The sequence below is a fragment of the Centroberyx gerrardi genome, chromosome 17, assembly GCF_048128805.1.
Source record: "Centroberyx gerrardi isolate f3 chromosome 17, fCenGer3.hap1.cur.20231027, whole genome shotgun sequence".
Classification (NCBI taxonomy): Eukaryota; Metazoa; Chordata; class Actinopteri; order Beryciformes; family Berycidae; genus Centroberyx; species Centroberyx gerrardi.
The window spans coordinates 6,271,973-6,299,258 of NC_136013.1; the positions used below are offsets into that span (position 1 = coordinate 6,271,973).

The window sequence follows — 27,286 nt, forward strand, 5'->3', positions numbered from 1 at the left end:
TGTTTGTAGTAATCACTCAATGTCCACACTAGGAAAGAAAATATGAATATTATAATTATATTTTTGTACTATGGAATAAAGTTTATTGGAAAAAAAAAGTGTATTCTACTTGAGCATGACTCTGCCCATCAGTCATTCTGAGTATTGATTTGATCTTCATATTGCTTCCAGGCTACGGTTATGGCATTTATGTGACTTTACTTTATTATGACAATCAATGGAACCACCATAAATCGAGGACTGCAAGGTACATGTCTCCTTACCATAGGTATTCTGGGATGGAAATTACTGCATTACTTATGTTCAAGTCAAATTGCCCTCAGAACATTTAATGAAGATGTTTTATTCTTGGGAGTGTGAAAACACCTTTTCATCAGCAAGGGAAATGCCGCTTTATTATGTGCTCAGTAAATAAATTCCAGTTTTATATAGCGCTTTGGACTGATTGACATCAAAGTGAATCAACCAACATTGGTACATAGTACCATATACAGTATTTGTTCCATTACATCTGAATATCTATATAAGGAACACTAAAAATGTATGATTAACAGCCTTGTTAACATTTTTGCTAAAGTCACTACCACCCACACAAGCAATAATAATGGTAATGGCAGTAACAGGTCTACTAACACTTGCCTTGCGTTCAGACTGCAAGGACTCTTAGTCTGAATGAACAACAACATTTTAGACCCTAAGGACTTTTAGTCTGAATCAACTGCATTGCAATAAACTGCATTCATTGCATTGAATTAAAGTGCATGTAATCATTTAATAATAAAAATAACTTTATTTGTATAGCACGACAGGCAGAGACACAGACAGACAGATCTGACCAAACCTCTGCCAGACGCCTCCAAGAATTTACATTGACTTTCAATGGAGACACAGGTGCCAGACACGCGTCACGCGGGCGTCAGGTGCTCCGGCAGGCATGAGGCAGACGTCAGGCAGGTGTAGCGTTCACGTGGCGTCAGGGCAGAGTGTCATACTGTCAAGTGAAAACAGTGTTTGAATCACATTACGTTAGCTGGCTAATGGGTTAGCCACTCAGTTCAGATGCTCAGTTGATGATGTGCTAACTTCAGATTACTATCAAAACTGTGGAGATTGAAGGATACAGCCGATCCGCATGCTAATTGCAAACTTCAACATTTAAAACATTGACTAAAACCTTTATAAGAGTCAACAGACTTTTAAAAGATATTTTTAATGAATAAACTTTGTATATTTATAAAATCTATGCTAAGTTGCAAACTTTAAAGACTTACTGCAGCTAGGTACTCTTGGGGCCATGACACGTTTAATTTCCCTGTCAAGAGGTAATAAATTAACTTTTTTTTTTTTAACGTGTACATATTTGCCCTGTTGACACGGTATAAAAATGCGTTAACAGGTGCTTTCTGAACGCATGTTTCTGTTCCTCTCAACATGTTTTTTCTTGATAGTGTCTAGAAGTAATAAAAGGCCGTGTCGACATTTTGCAACGCGTTTGTTGCCCCAATGGCTTTCCATATAATTAATGATTACAGCTACAGTCCTGCCTGTCCATTACCTTCTGCAAGCAGAGTTACAACTAGTTTTGCACAAGCACAAATAATGTTGATGGTGGGCAACATAGCTTATGCACTTAAGTAATAGATATGGCTTCCAGAGAATGTATCAGAGTCATAAATGTATCATTACTGCTCATAAACCAGTTTGACTCTCAACTAAGCATGAGGGGGTTTACCTTTTCCCTTTGTGTAGCCAAACCTCATCTTGTACAGCGACCCAGGCTCATTAAAATGTATTGGTGCTGCTGCATCCCATTTTGTGCCCCATTACCTGTAGTTTAATAAACTCTCCTTTTGACTAAAGCAGAGGAGGTTGAAAAGTTCTTCTCTAAACCCAAAAGAAGAGACTGAATGAATCCAACAAGAACTCAAACGAAACAGGATACATGTATAGCAAAAGTCTTTATTGTTACCTGTAACACAAACGCTACCCTGTATTCAACTTTAGTGCTTTCTTTGTAACAATTACAAAGGGAAGGTCTTTGACATTTATAATGGCACATGCAATCTTCAAAATACAGTTTTTGAAACTTAACATATTGCAACAGATCATAGGATTTTACTTCAATCTCAGTATATTCATATAACTCGTACTGTCACTTGACAGATTTTTAAAGTGAATGTCACTTTAGGTAGTGTTTTCCTTCACGATGGCAAATATCCTGAAAAGGTCACAGGATTATTTGACTTTTATGATGTTTACATGATTATACCTTTGACAAACAGGTTTATGTATCTTCTCTCTTTACATAAGGGTTAGAGAAGAACTGCAAAGGCAGATTAAAATGACTAATCTCTTAGACAACATAGATAAAAGAACACTTACACAGAAAGTGCACTTCAGTATGGGTATCACAGTGTGAGTAATGTTTTTCTCTTTGGAAAGAGAAATATAGTGTTATGGTAAAATATTTACTCATTCATCAATAACAGCTTCTGCTTTTAAAATATCAATACTAAAGTTCATAATAACTTATAATAGCATGTGTTCTCACATTCAGGTCTGTAGAGGTCCGACGCAACGTAAGCCAATTATTGCCAAGACAAATAAACAAATAAAAAGTACTGCAGACTTAAATACAAACATTTTGGCAAATACTTCTTAAACCACAAGACATTACAAAAGGTTTGACAAGACGAGTATGATCTAATATGTTTTCTTTTAAAGTGTTTGTCTTGTACACTACCAGTAAAAAGTTTGGACACATCACATTTTTCTTTATTTTTACTAGTTTCCACATTTTAGAATAATAGTAAAGAGATAAAAACTAGGAAATAACACGTTGTTTAAGTGTTAAACAAATCAAAACTGTCTTATATTTTAGATTCTTTAAAGTAGCCTCCCTTTGCCTTGATGGAAAGGCAAAGGCTTTGGAAAGAAATTCATACATAGGCATCAACTTCACTATTTAAATTTGTCTAAAGAACAGATTTCAAGCATTTAAGTGTAAGACTTTAGATCAAAATGGCTTTAAGATAATGAAAAACATAGTACATTCAATCAGGTGTGTCCAAACTTTTGACTGGTAGTGTATAATGTGCATTTGGCTGGATCAGTTGCACCAGGGTTCAAGCAAAGAATAGAATTATAAGATCTTTTTGAAAGTTAAACATTTTCAAGAGTTTTCAATAAATAAATAGAGCTGTAATGAGCATTGGGCTATGAGCATTTGAAGTGGTAAGGTACCGGGGGAAGGGGCGAGGGGTTCAGGTCCCGCACGATCTTGTTGAGGCTGGAGATCTTCTCTTCAAGCAGATAGTTCTTCTTCTCTGCGATTTTCTGCCGCTGCTCGGTTATCTCCAGCGCCTCCAGCAGCTGGGAGTTCTCCACGTACAGATCTTTGATCAACACGTCTGCTTTGCCGTTCTTGTGCAGCTAGACAGGACAGAGTAAAATCAGTGATGGGGCTTTGATCACTTCATTCAATAAAAATCCTAAAGTGCAGTGCACCTGTTAGGCTACAACATAAAACAAAATCACTGCTTTTGTGTGAAAACATAACTCCAGACTGGGTGTGCTTCCATTTTTATGATGGCATTGAAAAGTTACGTGACCATTCATGCAAGATATTTTAAGTTCCATGACCTTAGCGCCTTTGAAACCCATTCAAAATCCATTGCATGATTTCAAAAATGCATGAGCGACAATTGAAATATGAGCTGGATATGAACTTTTTGAACTGACCTGGTCTTTCAGCTGAGTAACCTTCTCTCTGAGCAGCAGCTTGACGTTGTGCAGCGACAGTTCAATTTCCTTCATACGGTCTTCCATATTCTTCATCTTCCTCTCCCTTTCATCCTGGTGAGAAGAAGATGGAGGATATCATCAAATTGTATTCCACTGCTGGTGATGCAGTAAAAGCATGGTTATGTTACAGATTAATTCATGAACTTAAAAATTTAAAAACTCTGCAAATTCACACAGGAAAAATGATCTTTCTTCTTTGAGCTGGTGCAAATTGAAAAACACACAGACCACATGCTTGTGTACTAGATGCTTTATTTGATCTTGATTACAGCATAAAATGCCTTCTGGGGAGAGGACACTGCACTAAAAAAATAAATTAATAAAAATAAATAGGTATAAAATTGTGCTATGCGATTCAGATACCTCTACAAAAAAATAATTTAATGCATAAATAAAAATTAAATTAAACCATAACATAATTCTATTAAAATATATAACAGAAAAAGAAACAAACATGACCAAATAAACTAGATTTTACACATGGTGCAAAAAAAGAAAATAAAAACCCTCAATGACTCAAAGACTAAAAGACAGAAAAACACACTACTGGAGACAAACAATCATTTTCTAATAATAAATACCAGATAAGCATTGAAAGCTAAAAGTTGTGTAAAGGTGTGTTTGACCAAAAACTTGCTCAAGAAAAACAACAAACACAAACCCCCCCCAGAATCATGTATGTGATTCACTTTGGTAGTGCAGCAGCAACACAAACAACAGCAACACGCAGTCCCAAAATTACAACAACACAGGCTACAAAACTATGAACTTTGATGGATTTGAGAGCTTGAAGAAACATTCAAATGTGTGTGTGTAGTGTCAAATGAGGTGTAATCAAACAGAAAAACAGACTGGTTTACAGTGAGAAGTGAACATTTAACACTGATAATCTGTCATTAACAAATCTCTATAAACCTTGACTGGTGGACACATGGATGATCGACAGTAACAGCTTTACCTCTACAGACATTTTATGGGTCACATCAACAGATTGGATTTGCTGATTGGCTCAGAAGGCTGTTAGGCACCGACCTCGCCCCAATTTAACACTCCTCAGTGATCATAAGGCAAACTGTCACACAAGATTTAGCCTCTGAGGATATTTACCCTGTCTCAAACATTGATAATTGGTAAGTGCATAACAGAACATTCCCAGATATAGATTCTGTTAAAATCATTCCCTGTAATCAAGACAGCTACTCAAACTACAAAACGCGTTTAATGCATGGAGCATTCCTAAAAAAAATCAAAGTTTGTCAGAATATCACAGTATAGTCAGTGTATGTGGGTGTTAAGTTTGAAATACGGTATGTCTGACAAACCTTGATTTTCTGATGATAGCGATAATGTCATTCTTTTAATCAAACTCCCTTTGGGAAAAGAACAGGAGACTTTTCTGTGTTTTCCTGCCACCTAGCAGCAGTGAAACACAATTACGCATTCTTGCCTTTTGAAATACAGACAAGACTCAAGATCTCGGTCACATTTGACCGTGTTTCACAATCTCCTATGAGGATTCAGAACGGGGCGCGGCATATACAGCGCCCGGCATTTTCGCTCCCAGTGTTCAAACACAGGAGAGGAAGGGCAGAACGGAGGGGAGCAGTCTCGGAGGAAAGAGGTTAAAGTGAAGAGCAGGGCATGACGCTGGGCGTTACAATCCACCGATCCGCCGGTAGCTGTCCGCGTGAGCCGCCCGCTGCTCCGGCACCGCCCCCTGGAGAGAGAAGGCAGGTACACTTCACCAAGGCTCCACCCCTCTCCTCTAGTCCCCAACACCCACACAGGCCCGCTCACTTAACAGGCCTTTACATGGGTGTGTTGCAGGGTCGGGGTCATTCATGAACTGAGTTGAGAATGCATGGTAAATTCCAATTCAATTCCTGGAGCTGGAATTGGAATTGGAGTGTCACCCGGCTCTAAGGAAACAGAATTGGAACTGAATTGGAACGTCAGGAAACAGAATGGAATTCCATTAAATTCTATGAAATTCCAAATTGTCTTGACTTGCTAAACATTATAAATAAAACTTTATGAATCAAATAAAAGACAGTTAAACAAATCAAATACATTCAATCATAGTGTATGCATTACAGTTACGTTATGCATCAAATACCACCTGAAAGGTACCTTTAACATTTTATGATATTCAGTATTGATAATACATAACACTATGTGTAATCTCAGATATGTGGTAAGAAAAAAACATGGAATTTCACAGAATTAAATACAACTTCCAATTCAATTCTAATTCTGTTTCCTGTAGGTTTTTTCAAATTCCAATTTAAATTCCAATTCCTCAGTTGAATTGGAATTGATGAGTTCATTCATGAATTGACCCCAACCCTGGTATTTTGGGCCTTTACATAGATCTGTATTAGGTAATTCAGTCACTGATCGACGTTCAGTGATGTAGTGGCAAACAGAAAGGTGGGTAAACTCAGACCGGCAGTTGGTCATCATCATAAAGCAAACCAACCACCAATATGAACAAAAAAAAAAAAATCACATTTTTTAACATACTGGTGATGTATACTATAAATTTATGTTATGTTATAAAAAGGTGGATAAACTATTCCACAAAGAAAAGTGTGGGTACATTTTGTTTAGGTGGGTTTACCCTCCTGCCACTACATCCACTGGTGACATACTAGAAATGACAACAACAGCTCAACAAGTCAGCTATTATTAAAATGTGGGAAGTGTGGGATGACGCCATCTACAGCTAATGCAGGACAGACTACTGCGATGTAGTGGGAAGAGGAGGTTTCTGCCCCGTGACTCTGCAGAAGGTGACAAGTGGAAAACCGTTGCCAAGGCCACACCCAGGAGATCACACCACTTCAGCCACTTCAATCCCAACATTACGTAATGGCAGTGAACTCAGAATCACAAGGAAGAGACACACAGGAGGCACAGTCTAAATACCAAACCCAAAAAGTAAACAGTCTAAACACACATGACATAAGGACACGAGGATAGACAGGTGTTGAGATGAGTCTGTGACAAGCAGCAAAAGAAGGACCAAAGCAAACCCAGTGTATAAATGAAAAGGTGTAATGGAAAACCAACACAAATGAGGATTATCACACTCAAGTGTAATTCAGCTCAGGTGTTTGAAAAATTATGCAATTTTAACATATTTGCTGTGGTGCAGAAGTTTTTAGCAATGCTTTGCTTTTGTTATCTTTATACATATTTGATTGATCCATTTCATTTATTGCACTAGTTTTTGTGTGAAAATAAGATATCAACAACAAATCGAATTAAAAAAATACATTTTGCAGCACCTGAATTGAGTAATTCATTTGATTTGAGTGAGCACATTCTCCACACCAAAGTGAGAGTGAAAGAATTACAATGGGTGTATTTACGTTTACCTCCCATTATATCCCAAAGCATTTTCAATTCGAGATACAGTCAAGTATTCTCTACTTAAAGCCATTCATGATTTATGAATTTATAATCACGACAACAAATAACCATTACGTGAGCAAAGAAAGAAGTGAGAGTGACAGAGAGATGGTAGGAGGACTCTACATGATAAAGCAAGAGATGAGTGCAATACTAAAATGACCAATGGCGTAATGGCACCAAGTACTAACCTACTGGTTTGGGTTTGTAGGTGTGAGTTAACTAAAGCAGACTCGGGCAAAATAGTGGTTGAGTACATTCCAAACACTGAAAAGCTTTAGGAGCTCTTCATTTGTTTATCTTGCCAGTGATCATTTCAATTTCGCAGCCCTTCGAGTGAACAGTTTAGTCATGCATATCTCAAGTAGTTCAAATATTTACAGATACTTTTTGCCCAGGTCTGCTATGAGGGAAGGGTGTGGTTGTTCTGTACCTGCATGTTGTCCGGATCTTCACCACGATGCTGTCCTCGAGGCATCCTGTGAGGCGATGGTGGCAGAAGTCCAACCAGCTGAGCCTGAAATGTCTGGACACAGCAAGAAAAACAGTGAGGAGAGAGAGGAGTGACACATCCAGGAAAAGAGAGATGCATAAGGGATTTTTATTTAACATTAATCTAATCAGGCAGTCCCCACTTGGAGAATTACAATTCTGTTTTTCCAAGAGAAACTTCGCCAAGAAAGTAGGTTCATGGCCAGCACAAAAGTACATAAGCAGAAACCAAAACAAAATCACTCGATATACATAAGGAAACACCCAATTTAAATCACACAAGTGCAAATCGATGCATTTTTATTGGAAAAAAAGCAATAAAATGAAAGCAGAAAAGTAGGGAAAACTGGTACCAGGACTTACCTCTAGCAGCTGTGTAGACAGATGGGCCATTCGGTCCTTTAGTGCCTCATTTTCTTGCTGAAGGCTCTCCAGCCGTGCGTGTCCTTCCTCACCCTCACAGCCCTGAAACAAATGTACATCAAGCCATGAGAATACCCAAGGACACCACATAAGCGTGTTCAGAAAAACACACGGCAGCAAAGGTTATCTGGTTAGATTTATGCAGCTCTTACCCTGGCCAGCTCGTTTTTTGCCTCTAGCTCCTGTTTCAGAGAGGCGTTCTCCTGCTCCAAGGCCTTGACCAGGCAGGATTGACTCTGTTGCTTCTGCTGCTTCAGGGACACGATGGTCGCCTCAAGGTGCCGAACCTGTAGACACAAAATAAAGGGCGTACAATTTAGGGTCAGAGATATTGAAACACCAATATTATTAGAATATACTACGTCTTTTAGGTTCCTAGTTTTGGCTCATCTCCAGACATATTCATGCTTGTAGAGAAGTTAATTACAGTTTTAACTGACAAGGAGAAAATGGCTCATTGATATAGAAAGAACAGTTAGGCCACTAATTGGGCCATCAGAGCCATCATGGCTATTTACATCACTATCTTTTAAAGCTAGCCAATTTGGCTGTAGGCTGCAGCTCACCTTTTCTTTGGAGTGCACAAGGTCTCCTTTGGTGTTGCGCACCTCCGCCTGAAGCCTGTCGTTTTCCTGCCTCAGTAGTTGCTGCTCCTGCTCCAGCAGCCGGGACATCTCGTCCCTGTACAGCTTCTTGCTCGGACTCTGGAATCCTCTGGAGTGCGAGGCCATCTCCAAAACATGGTTCTGAGACAGAGGGAAAGGTTAGTCTACTGAAAAGACGTCACATGCATGATTCAATGATCTTGTTTGAAAGACTTGAGTCAAAAATCAGAAATTTTTGAATTGAAGTGCGCTTCATTGTCTGTACATTTTAACAGCTTCAAACATCGACACATCACTTCCTTTTTCACCGTGATGTCGTACTTGACCGTCAAACTCAGCTAAGTGCCACCGATCATGAATGGCTTACTTTATCATTGGCATTCTGCAGCTGTTTGTGTAGCGAGACGACTTCGTGTTTGAGGGCGTCCCTCTCTTGCTGCGACACACGCAGGTCTGACTTGAGAAGAGCACTTTGAAGGTTGACAGCCTGAAGAGTTTCATCCATTGTCTTGACCTAGAGTGGAAAAGGGATAATATATGGTGAAATGTAAAGTTATATTTTAATCCCAGACCCTCAAGAATCCTTTTGCCTTTCCTCGGGCAGTCGTTGAAAACAATGATGTTGTGTTATTAACTGTCCTGCCTGGTAAAGTAAAGGCTGCAGCATAATAAGAAGTACTCCGTAGGTTGTAATAAACTCTTACCCTCTCCTGAGCTTTGGCCAGCTGGTTGCGCAGGCCCTGAGTCTCCTTATCCACACTCGTCCGTTCCTGCAACAAGTGGCTCAGCTGACTCTCCATGGTGTCCATATTGACCGCCTAAGGACAACAAAAGACAATCCTTAAAATACCTGTACTGCTGGTAGTTGATCACACCGAGTGTACAAAATATTAATACCATCTTAATACCAAGTTGCATCTCCTTTTGCACAGTCCACATCACAATTGTCTCAAGGATTAAAAACGGTTCTTTAGCATTTATTTAACCTGTCTTCCCCCCATTCATCTGCACCTAAGTGACTGAAGTGTATTCAATAGGTGAAATCAATAACAGATCATAGCTTTCACCTACATTCACCCGGTCATTTCATGGAAAGAGTAGGTGGTCCTAATACTTTGCACACTTAGTGTATGTACCATGCTTCATATTAGATTCATTATGGTGCCCATGACCTGCTCACCTTCTCCCTGAGGCCAGAGAGCTGCAGTGTTAGCTGGGTATTCCTCTCCTCCAGCTGTGCAATACCCTCCAGAGCTTTGGTCAGCTCTGCCTCCAGGTCAGACACACAAGCTGCCATCTAACACAAAACAACCACTAATTAACTACCCACCATGACCACCAACAGCACCAGGACAACCATCAGCCTTTCATAAAACATTGTTTTACCTGGACTCTTTCTTCAGCAGGCACCGCCTCTCTCCTGTCATTCTCCTTTATCAGCTCTGCCAGCTGCTGCCTTAGCTCCTCCACACTGGCAGCACTCTGGGCATTTTTTTCTGTCAGCATCCCATTCTCATCCTGTAGTTGCTTGCTCCGGGAACGCAGCTCTGAAATCTACAGAGGAGATACAATGATGTCTTAAGAGGTCTGAATGAAGGAAAAAAGGATCAGCAAATGGTTTCGACAAAAAGAGTTTTACTGGTTTATTTATCAAGTTACAAAATTTGACCTGTTTCTTGAAATTCTCTGCCATCTTTTGAGCTGCGATCTTCTCTTTCCTGAAGTGCTCCAACTTCTTTCTAAAAATCACACGATAAAAGAAAATGTCAATTTACATTACAAAAACAATGCATGGAAACGACATTTTGAAATTTGAATTTGTTGCTCCCTACAGCAAGTCTTCCTGGGCCTCTTTCAAGTCCTCTTCCTTCAACGCAGCAATCTTATGCCTAAGGACGAGGTTTTCTTCAGCAAGACGACTGGCCTCTGATCTATAGAATATAGAAGAGAAAAAGTCAGACAAATAGATTCCTACAAGCTATTAGAAACCCATAGTACTCAGAATTTATGCTTCTAATTTAATGCAAAGTTTCTAAATAATATTACAGTAAAACAATGAATTTAATGGTTTTATAACACATCCAAGGGTAAAGGCAAACTACTCCATTACTCCACAAACAGACTAGATCCAACGTCACACTGAACTAGCCGTGTTGTTGCTTTACAAGGGTGATCTACAGGGATCGAAGCAGCTCAGCCACAAAAGTGTACAAGATCTGTTGCATCACACAAAGGTTTCACAGCCTGAGGTGCCTAAATCACAGGTTGGACAACAGCACTATCTTCTGCTTGGGAACAGAAGGAAGAGTGCTATTGATAAGCAAATCACTACAAGAGGGATGGGATAACAGAGGCCACTGCAGACAAGGAGGGACGGGATCCTAGTTTTCCTCCATGTTACCTATGGGTCTGCATCCTTTCATTTAATGTCAGCGACTTGTCTTGCAGCTCTGTGATGGCTCTGCGAAGTTTGCTGTTCTGCTTCTCAAACTCCACGCAGCAGTCCTCCATGTCGGTCACGGCCTGAACCTTCAGATCCTGGAAAGACTCCTCTGCGGGCGTCTCAGAGGATCTGGCGTCCGGATCCACGGCCAAAAGAATCTCATCCTGCCTCTCCAATTCGCTGACCAATTCGGACAGCTTGGCGTTCTCCTCGCGCATCCTGCCGATCTCGTCCACCAGCGTAATTTGTTGATCTTGGAAATCGTGGATCATGTGCATCCTGCTTTCAAAGCCCCAAACCCTCTTTTCAAGTTCATCGTTTTGGTCCTTCAGCCTGGCATTTTCACAGAGACAATCTTCATATCTAATCTGAAGATCTGTCGTCTTTAAGGTCTTCATCTCCAGCTCTTTGGCCTGCTCCATTAAAAATAGCATTTTAACTTTGAGATTATAGTTTTCCTCTAATATCTGGTGGCCAGTTTCTATCTTATCATTGTTGTGAGCCAAAATATTCTCCAGCGTGTTGGTTTTCTGCTGAAGCAGAGAAATCTTCTCAAGCAAGAGATTCTTCTCTTCTGTAGCATTGTTATACAGGGCCTGTAGTTTAAGGAGAAAACTGTCCTGGTCCTCACAATCACCATTTTGATCTTGAGGTTCCAGATAATCATAGGCACAGTCAGCTTGCTCATCATTAATTTCAGCGGTTCTCTGTTCACACTCTGGAGAAACTAGCTCAACGTGAGAATCATTTGGTAAAGAATTAACCTCAGCATCCTCTGGGATCAGTTCATCGGGGTCACCTGTCTCCTCCGGGGCTGAGGGATCAACCGCAATCTCATGACACCGCTCCTCTTCATGGGAAGGGGTTTCATTTTCCAAAGCTAGGACATCTTGAGGTTTGTTCTCTTCTTCACATGATTCAAGAGCTACATTTTTCTCACAGTCTGTTGCATCTTCACCAGCATCCTCATGCTCCAACGCCGCAGGTGATGAGATGGCTGCATTACCTTCACACAGCCTCTCTTGGGAAAAATCCTCCTTTTTCTTCTCATCTACAGCATCAGCATATTGATTATCATCTGGAACCGGGGATTCTGGGCCATGGTCATCAGAGGGTGTCAATTCAGGAGGACAAGAGTCTTCTTCTGGGACAGCGCTAACTTGATTGTCACATCCCTTTTCAGGGAATGCGTCATTATTCTTTGCCATCCCATCTTCCGCAGCAGCTTCTTCGTCTTTTTCTTGGTTCTCAATGGCACCGGTCTCCGCAGGGGCTTCATTATTATATTCTTCTATTATATTCTTCTTCTCTACATCATCATCATCTTGTTCCACCAGGGATGTTGATGCTTCAACCGGAACACTGAGGTTGGGTGATAAACAAACTGCTTCCCGATTAGAGGATTCGGTATCCATAATATCATTTTCCGGACGGATTTCACACTCATTAAAGATTATTTCCACCTCCAGCAACTGCTCCAAAGGAACTGCAGATTCAACATTAAGGTCACTGCAGCCGTCTGGGATACCTACTGCTTTATCATCACCACAAGTCTCACAACAAATTTCACTAGGTTTTAGCTCTTCCTCCGTGAGCGTTTTTACTTCATTTGATTCTTCCATTTCTTTTTTCTCAGCTCTTTCTGCAGAGGCTAAGAGCTGACTGAGTTCCTTCTCTATCTCCTTAATTCTGATACTAAGCAGGTCTCTCTCTGCTATAAGCTCTACTCTCTCATTCTCTTGCGACTCGCAGCAAGAAAGATTATCCTTTAACTTTTCCTCAAGAACGGATATATTTTCCTGTAGCTCTTGCCTCTCAAGCTCAAAGTCCACCACTGCCTGTTTAAGAAGCATCTCCAACTCTTCAATCTTCATCTTTAAATCGTCGCGCTCCGTTAACAGTTCAATCCTCTCCTCAATCTGCCTATCAGACATGGAAAGCACTTCTGTGTATTTTGCCTCAAGTTCTGACAGGCTACTCTCAAGTTCTTCCCTCTCCTGTTTAAAATCTTCCACAGTTTGATTTAGCAGAAGCTCAATGTCAACCGCTTTCCTCTCAGACTGGGCCAGAAGCTCATCTTTGGTCTCTAGGCTCTCCTGAAGCCTGTTGTGGAGATCATTCAGCTGCCTACTCAGCTCTATCTCTTTGGTCTGGGCTGAACGAATAAAGTTATCCAGCTCCTTTTGCAGTTCCTGGTTCTTTTTCACCAGTGCATCCATCTCTTCCTTGCGGCTGCTTTCTAGCTCGCGCTGCTCTTTTGTCCACACCTGATTACGGCTCTCCCTTTCTCGCTCCGTGGCCTCCTGCATCATTCTCCTTTGTTCCTCGGCCTCCTCAAGGGCCTTCTCCATCTCCGCCTCCCATTTGAGTCTCTGCTTGGCATGGCTTTCAGAAAGAGCCTTGAGCTCACTTTGGTAGTGCTGTTCGAGTTTCAACACATCAGCCTGAAAACGCTCTGCAACAGATTCTTGATCACCTGAGAAACGATTTTCCACTTCCTTGATTTTCCGGGTGAAGTGGATCTCGACTTCCCTCCTGCACATGGTTAATCAATGACGGTTATGGAAACAGTATCCGACTCTCAACAGTGTAACAAATGCTAGCTTTCCTAAATCACACTTTGCTTTTTTAACATTTTATCATATGTTAAATGATGCACCTTTCGAGACAACGCAAGTTTAATTGATAAAGGTGTTACTGTGACATTAATTCAATCAAATAAACATAAAAAAAAACCCTGCATCCCTCAAAAGTCAAGTGTCTCACCTCTCCTGAGCGATGTCATCTCGTAGTTTGTCCAACATGCTGCTGAGTGTCTCCCTCTCCCCGCTGTGCTTGGCAGCCAGCTCCTGCATGGCCTCCCTATGGCTCTCCTCCAGACGAGCCTTCTCCTCCTCCACTAACTGCTCCAGCCTCTTCTCCACCTCCTCCTTCTCAGCTTCAAGCTTCTCCCTCTCTTCATTCAGTCTATCCTGGAGCATCCCTTCGTAATCCTCCTCGAGCTGCAATCTTTCCCTCTCCCACTCCTCTTTGAGCCTTTTCTCCCTCTGCTCATGCTGTTGCTGTAACTGCAACCTTTCTTCACCTGCTCTAGTCCTCAGAGCTTCCTGTTGACGCTCCTGCAGCTGAGCTCGTTCAACCTCCCACTGTTCCCTGAGCTTGCCCTCCTTCTCTTCCTGCTCTTTGACAAGTCTCAACATCTCTTCCTCCAGCACCACCTGCAGAGACTCATTACTCTGCTCATCCAGCTGAGCCTTCTCTTTCTGCCACTCCTCTGTTAGTCTCATCACTAGCTCATCACGCTCTTCTTCAAACCTCACGCTTGCCTCCTCTAGTCTGGCCTTCAATTCATCCTCATGGCTTTGCTGCAACTGCTCCTTCTCCCTTTCCCAATCCTCTAACAATCTCTTCTCCAACTCATCCCTCTCTTCCTGCAGTCCCATTCTCTCATTTTCCAGTCTGGCGTCAAACAGCTCTTCATGCTGCTCTTCTACTTTCCTTATCTCCAAGGCATGCTGTGTCTTAAGCTCCTCCATCTCTGTTTCCAGGTTCAGTTCGGTCTCAGCCTGCTGGGCTTCGAGGGTCTTCAGCTGCTCCTCCAGGTCCGCAACATGGGTGTGGACCTCCAGCAGTTGTTGCCTGAGGGTTCCCACTTCCTCCTCTTGCTGGTTTTCGAGCTCTTCCCTCTCCCCGGCCTGCCTCTGCTCCAGACTGGCCCGCTCCAGCTCTGCCTGCTCTAGCTGGCTGTGGAGCTCCTGTGCGTGGCTCTGAACGCTGGCCATCTCCTCCTTTAAAGCCTGGACCTCGCCCTGGTACTGGAGGGATAAGGCAACCCTCTGTTGCTCATGGGACGCCCTCTGCTCTTTTACCATCTTATCAAATTCAGTGATCTGTGATGACATGAAGGAGATAGTAGCCAATAAAACAGCACAGGTTTTCTATGTTTACCAGGTGTTAATGGATAGAAGATTGCTGTACATTACACATGAATGTCCAGGGTTCTCTCTCTCTGATGGTGTTTAACACTTGCAGGTGGTATGCACTGTTGAACTTGTAATTCCCTAACAAAACTAACATCCCTCCCAACACTCCCTTCGGCTTGGTTTGATGTTTTTATTACTAAAAACCACATACGTTAAGAATTCTGACTGCAGAGAAGCACAGTGGATCTGCTAGACTCACCTTGCTTTCCAGCTGAGTTCGTAAATCCTCCATCTCCCGAAGGTGCTGCTCCTTCAGCTGCTCCAGCATCATCTCTGCCTCCAGGCTCATGTTGAATGGCTGAACCTCCTCTGAACCTAAACCTGGAAAAAAAGAATAAAAGCTAAGTTAGAAAGTTGGTGGCTGGTGACACTTGACACAAGGTTGACTTGTTTCTGTACAAAACTTCTATGTGCCAAGTGTTTTCATGAATGCATGTAGTTAGTGTATTGTAATGAATTCTCCAGTGATTGATTCTGCAAATAATCATCATTCCTACCTGGGTCGGACTCCATGCCAGGACTCTTGCTCTCCAGCTCCTCAGACAGAGGCTTGTTGCAGGGCAGATGAGCTCGACCAAGACTGTGAAACTCTTGCAACTCTGACTGCAGCTCATCAATACGATCTTGAAGCTCCTGCAAAATAATAATACTTGAGTTATGCACATGGTATAAATGCTATGCAAATGCTATATATCCATTTCGGAAAAACATTAATGACCTGAAGTTCGTCTTATCTAAAATGCAGAGAACCTCATCTGTAAAGCTAACATCATTTTCACCTTATCTTACATGTTCCTGCATATAAGGACTTGCAAGTAAAATTAAAAAAAAAAACATTCAAGAAAAACAGAGCGCTTTAGTGATTTAATTGCAATTACCCTGCACTGCTCCTCATAGCTGCTGCGTAGCTGTTTGATCCGTTCCTCTTGGAGGAGGAAGTCTGCACTGCCAGGGTCCAAGTCCCCAAACTGAAGAAAAAAAGATCATACATCATAAGATCATACATAATTTACGCATGTAGCTGATCTTATTATCCAGAAAGACTTCCAATGAGAGCAACAATAGAGAAAGTCAGTATTTATGAAATCCTAAAAGCCTATCTTCTTAAAAGGATAATGAAGAGTGCAAATACAGTACAATAACATACTGTACATAACACATAATGTCTTTGTACCTTTTCTTTCAGAATGTTGTCCAAACCCGTCTGGAGTTTAGAGATTTGGCATTCTGCCTCCACTAATTTCTCGGTGCTGTCCAGCAGCTCCATCTCAAGACGTCTATTTTCCTGAGAGACACAGAAACCAACAACATGAGCTATGCATACAGTACATTTGCTAAATCATTTGTTCTATTTGATTAAGTGGAAGATAATGTAAAGTTTAGTGAGAAGTGTCAAGCCACGTCAAAGTTTAATTTATTTCTACAGAGGTTTTTAATAAAACAAGTTTGTCACCATGTGGTTTGTGAAGCGACAAAAAACATGAATACAGACAAAAGCAAGAGAGAACAAATACACCACAAATATGAAGATACTGTATGAGGCCAGAGCTTGTGTGTGTGTGTGTGTGTGTGTGCGTGCTCCTTTAGGTACCTTCACAGAGATGGAGAGGTGGTCTCTGAGAAAATTTTCGTCCTCCCTGATCTTCTCCATCTCTGCCTCCAGCTCCTCGCGCTGCAGGCCGGCCTGCTGCTGGATCTGGTCCATCTCTTTGATCAGCTCCGACCTCGCTGCCGCCAGCTTCTCTTTGTGGTCCTGCTCAAGCTTCCTGTAGACATACAGGCAGAGAATACAGAGTATAAGGGTTAAATACTATAAGATAAAATACTCATTTATTGTTGAAGCTGGAAAATTGTCTTGCAAGATAAATGTGTACCAAACATTAGGACGAGGGTTCACCTGATATGTGTTTTAGACTGAAGTTACCAATAGCTGATATTTCTTTTAAATTCTTTAAATCTGACCATTTTCATGCCAAAAAATACAAGTATTTACTGTTTTATTCTTTGAAACAGCATTTAAACCATCATGTGACGTTAAAACTCTCCTTTGAAACTTGATACAATAATTTTAGTTGGGTTAGCAGCTCCTTAAAGCTGCACCTATTCAATAGTAGGTGAAACTCTGAGATACCTTAGGCCTTAAAATTATGAATTGGTGCAGATGATAGAAAAGTTACCTGATATTGTGGTTATTCGTGCGCTCAATGGCAGAGTGGTGCTCATCCACCTCAGTCGCCAGCTGACTTTTCAGCTTCTCTGCTTTTTCCAGGTCAGAACGGATTTTCTCTTTCTCCCTGAGCTCTCGGTCGACACGCTCCCTGAAAAATAAACAAATGGGAAAGATGTGGCTTGTACACATTCAAAAACGTATCCATGAGCTAGTAGAAATGACAAAAACAAACTCAAGCTACAAACCAGCATGCAGGTGTTTTTTTAGGACAATTCAAACAAACAGTTTAAATGAACAAGTGTTCAGTTCTGACTGAGCCGCATTACATTCACACACTCATATACTCACAGGAGATATCTGATCTCAGCTTTGAAGCTTGCCAGTGCCGCTTGGTGAATCCCATTCTTGGCAACGAGAAGCTCATTTTCAAGAGCCATGGTGAGCTCACTAAGATTCAGCTTTCCGTCCAAGCTGAAATCCAACGCCTACAAAAAAAACATAACACAGGTATTTCTGATCTTGTGTCTTTTCAGGTTTTTATAAGCCTTTTTTAAAATCTCACCTGCACAATCTATAACTTTGTCTCTTCTTCCTGTCTTTCATCTTCTGTCTTTTATTATTTCTACATATGCAGATTAACTAAATTTACAGCATTCAATTGGTATTAAATAGTAGGAGTAATGGCTACAGTCAGCCTGGAAGGAGAATTACAGAACGGTACCTGCAGGATCTCAGTGCTATTCTCAATGCCCTCCTCCATCCAGGCATCCAGGATGTATTCGACTGGAGTGTAACCGGTCCCATCATCCAGGGTGGAGAAGAGGCGCATGCCGATGGTGCCGGTCATGGCAGAGGGGGTGGCTATCCTGCGCCCTCCCTCATCGAAGGGCTGTGAGGAGAAGAATTAGTGTCTGTAAACTGGAGAAATGCAAATATATGGAGGAATAATAATAATGGATGTTTACAAAACGCCATATATGCACTTTGGGGAAGAAATGACTTCCTGAAATTCAGCTTTCAATCTCTCTAAAATATGGAGGAACCAGTCTGGAACAGTGTTATGATTTTGCCAAACAAGAACTTAAGTTACCTAAAACTTTTCAGTTTGTGCTAGCAATTTTGTGAGAACGTTTCACTTCTCTCACAAAACTGACATCTAATGTAAATACATATTACACATAAATAAACACATATATAAAATATTAATAAATTACAGTCAAGAGTATGGAGTATATCCCACACACCCTGGTAGAGCGCAATAAAGAATTTCGATTACCTGAGTGGAGTGATGTCTTTTAAGCTGTCTGTAAGGCGTGGAGGCAGAAGGTGTGGGGGGTTTGATGTGGTTCACGACTCTGGAGACAAATTCCTGAACATGCATCACTCCATCGCCACTCAGACTCTGGAGTATATCCCCCTTTATCTGAAAAAGAAATACATGAGTCAAAAAACAAAATTATTATTGCGCCTAAGACTTACTCCACATCTGACTGTTTTTCTGAAGCAGCAACATTTTCTAACAGAGCAGACCAACATCCTCTTTGTGACAGGATGCAAGGGTTTATGGGAAATGTAGTCTTAACTTGAGAAACACTAGCACTGACAATACCACTGTTTTGAGATAGAGGCTTTGAGATAGACCAGTTGTCTCAACCATGGTCTCATTTGTTGACGTAATTATACCAAGGTGTCACAATTAATTCGACAATGATACCTCGATGTTTAAAAATGCGACATGTTGCAGCTTTAAAAACGCATAGAAGATACATTGTGGCCATTTTCAAGCCACGTGTGATCGCACAGCAATGTGATATCATGAAATTTCAAATTAAATATTCATGATCACATGTCAAAAACTGCATTGAAATTAAGTGTAACTGTACATTCTGGCTCTCATTCTCTCCGCCTTTAACTCACCTCCAGGTAAGCCTGTGCACATGAAAATTTTATAGTACGATTATCTTAAAATTATCCCGATATACAATATTATCTTGATAATTATTAAAAAGATGAAAACTTAAAAAACAGTACTGTAATATGCTTCATTACTTAAAAACGAATTTATCATATAAATCACAAGACATTTGACGTTCTTCTTAAAAATAAAAATTAAAAAAATCCTGATTTAGCTTCCAGAAACTATAAGGATTGTTTTGAACAACACAAATAAAAATAAAAATAACAGTATGAGGTCAAATTCATCTAATAAAGTGCTACTGGCCTGCATCCACTAATTCAGTCATTAACATAAATATAACAATTTATAAGGGGAAATAAAACATCAATGATGATAGATGAGAGCAGCAGTTATTGTGGTGGTCACGGTAATAAAAATCAGTGAGGGTGTCATAACCGTTACAGTGTTTTACGGTGATATATAGTAACACCGGTTCTTGTCCCATCCCTACCTCCAGGCCCAGGTGTTCACAGAGCGCGAGCAGCTCAGAGTGACTGGCAAATCCGTCCCACGGCATCGCCAGCTCATCGCAGGCGTCCCGCAGCCTCTCCTCCAGCCGGTCCGGCAGAGAAGGGAACGATCCCCGAGGGGTGCTGGGCTCGTCGGGGTTCCACAGGTGCATCTGGCCTGCGCACAGGGAGAGAGAGCGTGATCTTTTTGTAAACTAACATCTACGAAGCAGAGGTGTGACCAACTTTGCTTAAGTCAGTCTCAAGTCTTGAAGCACAAGTCTCACGTCAAATCTCAAGTCTAAATGTAGATTACCAAGTCAAGTCCAAATCAAGTCCATGTCATTAATGTCAAGTCTCAAGTCTAGAGTCCAGTATCAATTTAATATCTTAAAGAAAACAAAATATCTAGGACTTTTCAATGCAATATATTTTTAATAGGATAAAAACTTGGTAAGAGCATCATGAGTTTTATTTCTATAATTAGTTTAAATTTTTTTGTCGTCTGGTGGAACAAATCTCATCACTTTCAATGTAAGTCATTTACACAAACACAAGATCTTTCGTCAAGACTTTAGAAACCTTTTCAAGTCATCAAAGTACAAGCACAAGTCAAAGTCAAGTCCCAAGTCACCAGAACCAAAGTCAAGTCAAGTCTCAAGTATTTAAAAATTGTGACTCGAGTCCCCACCTCTGCTATGAAGTGAATTTTCTGAAAACAGTGCGACTCCGACATACCTTCTGCCTCGTACTCCTCTGTGGTCGTTTCATGAGCATTCCAGCGCTGTGAAGTGGAGAACAACACACACACAGAAATTCAGATTAATATTATGAAGAGCCCATAAACAAACAACGACTTCAGCAGTTTAACAATTAATTAAACGACTAACTCCAGCAAAATCTGTGTCTTCCTCTAGCTGCAATAACAAATTATCAAAATAAAAAACACTAATCCGTGAGAAAATCACTGCATTAAAAATCTGCAGGCAGGATGAGCAATTTTCTCATGTGTTAGTCAGCCGTTTATAAAATTAAACATGTTTTTAAATTGGCCAAGGTTGAGCCAGGGTGCGAGGGGGGTGGGGTAGGGGGGTGAGGGGGGTGAGGGGGGGTGAGGGGGGTGGGGGGGCAGCTGACAAAAAGCACAAGAGAGCCATTGTGACGGCACGGGCCCCAGGGAGGGTCAGCGGTCAGACCAGGAACGCCGATTATAATAGACAATCAAAATGCGTGACAGACACTCACACACTTTCCTTTATTATTCTCCTCTCTGACGTGTTAATAGAATACTCTTAAAACCAGTGCAATATCCAGTGCAATAATCCAGTGTAATATTAATATAAATGAGAAGCAGGGTGTTGCTGAAAATGAGAAAATTCTAAAAGAAAAAGTTAGAAACCTTTTCTAGGTAAATAAAAGGTTAAAAATAAAAATATTTGAATATATTTTTGATTCCATCGATCAGACAAAATGCCATTTTGCTTTTTTTTTTGCTTTTAACTGAGTTTGCACTAAAATTTTCAAAAACTATCTCCAAGTTTGCTTCAACTTTTTTGTGCTTGTCTAGAAATATGAAAGGAGGAGGGGTTTAGTGGGGTGTGACCCACTGTGATCCAGCCCAATCCCGGCGTGGCCTTCTATTGTTTGGGAGGCAAACAGTGAGGGAATGAAGAACAGATGGGATTCTGCAAGTGGGTTTTTCGATACGGGGTGTACAGGCATCTAGCAGGGTGGGGGTGGCGGGGGCTTATTGTTCCTCTGTCAGACTCCTTGTCACTCCTCCTCCCAAAGCGCCGAGCCTCCACTCGCTCTGGCAGAAACCCCTGACCCATCCCCATCTGCTGGTCCCCAGGCCGGACATTGTGTAGCATTGTTGCAACCTAGATTAGTCAATACCAAGACACGCTTCAGTTCAGTGTCTCAAATAGCGTTCGCCTTGGCGCTCGCATCTGGGGTGGAGTGGGGGGGCGCAGACAATACACAGCACATCAACACATCCATCCATGCAGAGGCAGAGCCAGGCATCATTATACCGTTTCTGTGACCGGTTGGGCACTTTTGTTTGTCGGCATTAATCCTGACGCCGCACATACATTCACGTTCAGGGCTAGCTTTATACGGGTAAAGGTTTCCATAAGTGAAAGAAATTAACCTTTTCGTCAAGAGGCCACAGCAGCCGGTAAACCCCAAACCTCACAAGACACTTTCACTGCTTTACCAGCAGACTAGATTTTTTAGAATAGAATAGGAGCTCTAGATAATGGTTTGCTACCTGCCAAACCGGCTGATAGAGGGGATAAACTGACCAGCCACAGCAAATATTTACTAGCATTTCACTGGTGTTCAATTTCCCACCCTGATTTCCTTTGCAGGCCACGGATTCAGAAAAGTGAGTGCAGACCAGGAAGACATAAACCTTAAAGACCTCCCTACTTATGTCAAATAACTCTCTACAGCAGCAGTGAGAGCAGGATTATCCAAGAGAAGGATCTGGAAGATCAAGCTGCTGACCGAGGCGGCGTGCGGAGCGCTCAGCTGTGCATGACCACGGCTGAACCAGCGCTACACAAACCTGTGACACAGAGGCACATCGCATCTGAGCCACTGCAATCCTGTGCAGACCGAGCTAGGCATCTACTGTAAACTCCAATTGAAGACACATGCTAAAAGAAGACTGAATAGCAATCACCGGAAACATTAACATTTCAACATTTGTGTTGTAGAGTGACCCGTCTTCCTGATCTGCCTCTGCCTCTCTCCTTATCTGCTGAAAGCTCCGGCCTGCCTGGACACGATGGTGTGAATTTCTAACACGCTGCACTGTTGCCGTGACCACCACATCACTGCCAGCAGATACACTGAGGGCAAAGTTCACTGAAAACCACTCAACTCAATTTTCACAGCCTCAGCACGCAACATTAAACTGACAGCATTGTACATTGCTACATGAATTCTGTCTTTTAAATACTGAAACTTAACATCAAGACTGAGCAAGACGTGCAAGCAGACACTGTGTTCCTCTAAGGCTGAAATTAGCAACAAACACCAAGGTTACAGGTTCACTACCTAAGGCCTGTTAAACAATAATTATACACACAATGTTATTTACAGAGAGTACTGTGATGTTATGCAACGAGCAGAGCCTTGTGAAACCTGTGTTAGAGCGTCTATATTACATTTCAGGATCTGCCCTGCATACCGCTAAGCTGATTAGCTAAGAATAACACCTCGCAACCAGTCTGTGGCTGCTGAGGAATACAGTACATGCAAGGCCAGTAGGAGATAAGGACAGCTTCCTTGTGTCTGGGTGTACAGGAGGGTGCTGGAAAAAATTCAAGAGAACATCTGAGTCTCAAGTCAACTACCTCACGCTTCCTGGGAACGGCGGAGTCATCGTTGTCCTCCTCTGGATCCTCCTCCTCCACCGGGTTTGTGTTGGCAACCTCGGAAAAGTCCGAAATAGGCTCGATGAACTCTGGGGTGGAGCGGCGGCCGTAACGTTTACTGCCCTTCACAAACTTTGGTTGGATCTCTGCAGACTCTGAGGAGATACGATGAGAATAAACTGTAAAACCAAATCAATATCAAGACATATTTATTTGTAGAGCACTTAAAAAACAACAAAAACAAAAGGTTCCTCATAATGCTGTGCAGAGAACAAAGGTCATGGATAAATATAGAAACCATGTCCAGTGACACATTTCCGCAGTCTTTGGTAGCTACTTCTCCAACAGACAGGCATTGAAAAATGTTTTTTTAAATAGCCACAGGTTCCCTTTTATTTGGATTTAAATCATACAGATATGAAACTATAGGGTAACAGTGTTTCACAGGGAAACTGTTGAGAGAAATTCATCAGAGAAATTCACTGGAACTAGGTACAACACTGTCTAACATTTAATTTGTATTTACTTGTGATAATGAGACCTAAAGATTGACAGTGCAGCATTTATTTACACAAGGATTAGTCTGATTTAGACTCCATACTATCTTTTGGACCATGTAACAAAGTTTGTTTCATAGTCTTATTTACCCAGCACCTTCTCAGTGTCTGTCACCCTTTTGTGTTGACTTGTGTGAGGTGTGACACTCAAGAGGTCAAATAACTCTGAGCTAAAAAGATCGCTGGCATAATCAAATCAACCAAAATAGTCATTCACACTTTCAAAAAGATACCTAACAAAATGGACCAAGATTTTCAACAAAATGGGGCAATAAAATCATTTTTTCCATGACAGCAGTACACAACCATTTGTTGGTAACTAATTCCATATGAAATACAAACCATGCCAGTGGTACAACCATGACAGTGCTAACAGTCACTTAAGTCAATTGGCTTTGGGCCTGCGCTTTTGGCGCTGAGCCTCAGTATGTAGATTTACGGCTGAATCAGCATGGTGGCCGTTCCACTTATTCAGCTTGCACAATCGCCTTCTCAGCTTGGATGACTTTTTGAATGGAGAAGACCTCCTTAAAGTTCAATAATAAACTGATACTGACATGAATTATAGACGTGGCTAATGTTATGGCTTCAATGTCATGGCTCTGTACTTGTTGACATAGCAGGCATTGTACAGATGCTCGACTGCGTGTGATATCCTCAAATATACAACGCGGGTGTCAACAACATTACCTGGTTGAGGCAAGGTCTCCTGTTCTGCTTGGGGCGGCTCGATGGTTGATGACAAAACCAGAATCAGTGCATTCTTGAACTGGTCAAAGTCAACCTGCAACAAGAAAGAAAAGAGTCTAGATTCCACAGTACCACAGTCTTACATAAATGTGAGGATTCCTTGTATATAACTCTCATAATGCAAGCAATGTTTGGTATGTGGAGCAAAGCAAAACATTACTGAGACTTAGACAAAAAACAGGTTTGTGAAATTCCTAAGACTGGATGCAATCCCCTGGATGCAGGGTGGAGGCTGGGCGTCCCTGAGTGTCTGGGTGGGGGTGGCTGAGGGGGGAGAGGGGAGGTCACACTTCTCAAGAATCAACAGCTGCTAACCCTGAATATGGAGATTTTCTTTGTGCGCCAAGGCCGGCGGCTGCTGGATTTAGGTGGGGGTTTTCTTTTTTTTGACTTTATTGTTGGATGCCATGGGTAGGCAATCAGTTCACTGCCCTTCTGCTAGCATTTGCCCCTCCCACACACCCGCACATGGAAGCCAAGGCAGAGACAATAGCCATCCATCCGTCCACACGCTTACATGCAAACAAAACCTAATGCAAGAGTTTGGAGGTAAGCAATTCTGAGTACACCTCCTCTTTCTACTAAAAGGCTCAAAGCCAAAGGCTAAATACTGGAGATCCACTGGATGTACAATGTATTAAAAACCCACTGGAGTCCATTTGTATAAATTTAGCCAGTGTCGTCCCTATTTCATACATTTCCACATGCAGAACCCTCAAACGAATGTATTTGTGAATGGTGATTAGCTGGCTTGGTTGTCCTGACGACAGACACCTGGGATGAGGGATGATGGGGGCACTTTTTCTCCTCAACAAGACGGCTAACAAAGCGCCAAAAGCCTGGAGACACAAAGACCTGAGAGCTAGAGTGGCTCAACATAGGCCTCTGCCAAATTCAAAGGACACAGAGGACCCGACACACAAAAAAGGCAAAAGGCCACTGCTCACAACCTTTACATCGGAACATGAACAGGAACAATTCAGCGAATACAGCGCAGCTTTTCGGAGCAAATTATTTTGTTTCAAAAGTTGCAATTGCACACGATTTTTTACACCGCCATAATTTGTCAAACAGAATCTCTTGAATCACAAGAGTGCAAAAAATGTACAAGAATTTGTCCGTTTTAAAGTTTATTAGAGCAACGTCTTCGGTGGCGGAGCGGGAGGCTTACCCTGTCGGTGAGGCAGTCCTGGTTCTGCAGCAGGGCATGGACGAGGGCGGGCGTGGCGTCACCCAGGTGCAGCGACTGGCAGAGGTCAGACAGCTCCTCTGGGCACAGGGAGCCCGAGCCGCTGGCATCAAAACTGTTAAAAACTTCTTTCAGGCGCTCCTCGTAGTGGTCCTGCTCTTGGGCGTCATCCATCCCACAGGACAGCACCCTGCCCTGAACACACACACAAACAGGTGACAGCAGAGTGAGAAGAGCAGCAACAAGGAGTAGCAACTTAAATTTCTAAACCCCCAACACTGCAAGCAAAGGTCAAAGCCACTTCACCCTAAAACTACAGCAAATCCAATCACTGTTAGAAAGCAAGACACTCACAAGGAGGGCGGAGACGTCCGTCTCAAGAGCAGGACTTCCTAACAACACCCTCATCTATGACTGTGACCGAGCGTTTGAGCTACCGCCACACTGCATCGGCGTCATGTGTGGTAGGAGGGGAAGGCTTAGGCTAATCCAGTTAGCATGATTAGACGATAAGGTAAATTGATAGACATGGCCAAGTCTGACATTGACCATGACTCGCTTTTAAGCCTTAGCCGGGACATTTCATAACTGCAGTAAAATGCCACTTGATGCATGCACTAAGAACAAATAACCCCTTACATACTGTTTGGTATGCTTTAAACACATTTCAGTGTTATTGTTTGTGTGTTAATACTTACAGAAGAGGATTAGGGCCACATGTGAAAAATGTATTTGAGTTCTGAGATTAATCTCATAATAAAATGAGAATTCAGAATCAGAATTAAAGTCAGAATTCTGAGATTTTGATATTAAAATCAGAATTCTGGGTTAAAGTCAGAATTCTGGGATTCTGAATTTAATCTCAGAATTCTGAGAATAAAGTCAGAATTCTGAGATTAATCTCAGAACTCAAATACATTTTTCACATGTGGCCTTCATCCTCTTCCGTAAATACCATATGCAAATAAATAAGTAAAATTATTTGACTTTGTGAGGGATGATAGTTTGATGTTAATGTCATAAAAATGATTACCACCCACCAGCAGTGTGAAGTTTTTGGACTAAATGCCATTCAAACAGGTGATAAAGACCAAGGACAAAGACAACAAAGTGGCACTGAACCAAGTGGAACATCCAGCCGGGGACTAATTGAGAAGGTTATGACAAAACCTTGTGTCAACTAGAGTTACTGACAGCATCAGTTACAGAGACATAGACAGTGTTTGTTCCTCTCCATTGGGACGGATCATTCATATAATTGAAAAACAATAAGAATCGGTCACAGAGAATAAAGGCGTTTTCTGAGGTCCCAAACAAGCGTGTACAGTTCAGTTCATCACGATGCTGATATGCACAGTAAGCCACATTTCGTCTCAACCCATAATAGAAATACCAACGATGAATCCTGGGTAATCATCTAGGAGGCTAATCTTTTTTTAAGAGAGGAAAGCTCATCCTAAAAGAAGGGCGGACTCAAACTGACTTCGGCAATGACATAACTCATACACGCAACAATCGCTGCACCTAGGTCAGCCACCTGAAGCTTAGGCAAGGTAAATGTAAGTTAACATGACTGGAAATAGCAGTGTCACTGAAGGCTCTGCTTGAGCGGAAAGCACATTACTACTTATATATTTACTTATAAATACACTACACAAATTTAG

The 27,286-nt window shown here is 41.7% G+C and overlaps 1 protein-coding gene and 1 long non-coding RNA gene across 2 annotated transcripts in view; one reads left to right on the forward strand and one right to left on the reverse strand.

Moving 5' to 3' along the window:
- Positions 1-27,286, forward strand: part of LOC139909618 (uncharacterized) — a 230,486-nt gene that overhangs the window by 115,956 nt on the left and 87,244 nt on the right. The gene's annotated exons all lie outside the window — the stretch shown is intronic.
- On the reverse strand, positions 3,067-25,811 carry nin (ninein (GSK3B interacting protein)). The gene is made up of 27 exons (XM_071896053.2): positions 25,605-25,811; positions 24,374-24,467; positions 23,106-23,281; positions 20,479-20,524; positions 19,743-19,918; positions 18,611-18,757; positions 18,056-18,223; positions 17,683-17,819; positions 17,342-17,482; positions 16,756-16,930; positions 16,339-16,449; positions 16,043-16,132; positions 15,662-15,797; positions 15,364-15,485; positions 13,948-15,071; positions 10,571-10,669; positions 10,408-10,477; positions 10,125-10,292; positions 9,919-10,035; positions 9,443-9,556; positions 9,106-9,252; positions 8,700-8,879; positions 8,286-8,420; positions 8,074-8,175; positions 7,652-7,744; positions 3,742-3,855; positions 3,067-3,432 (listed from the first exon to the last, which is right to left on the reverse strand). Exons 1-27 carry the CDS (start codon positions 25,794-25,796, stop codon positions 3,217-3,219), a joined length of 4,590 nt encoding a protein of 1,529 aa, XP_071752154.2. The 5' UTR covers positions 25,797-25,811; the 3' UTR covers positions 3,067-3,216.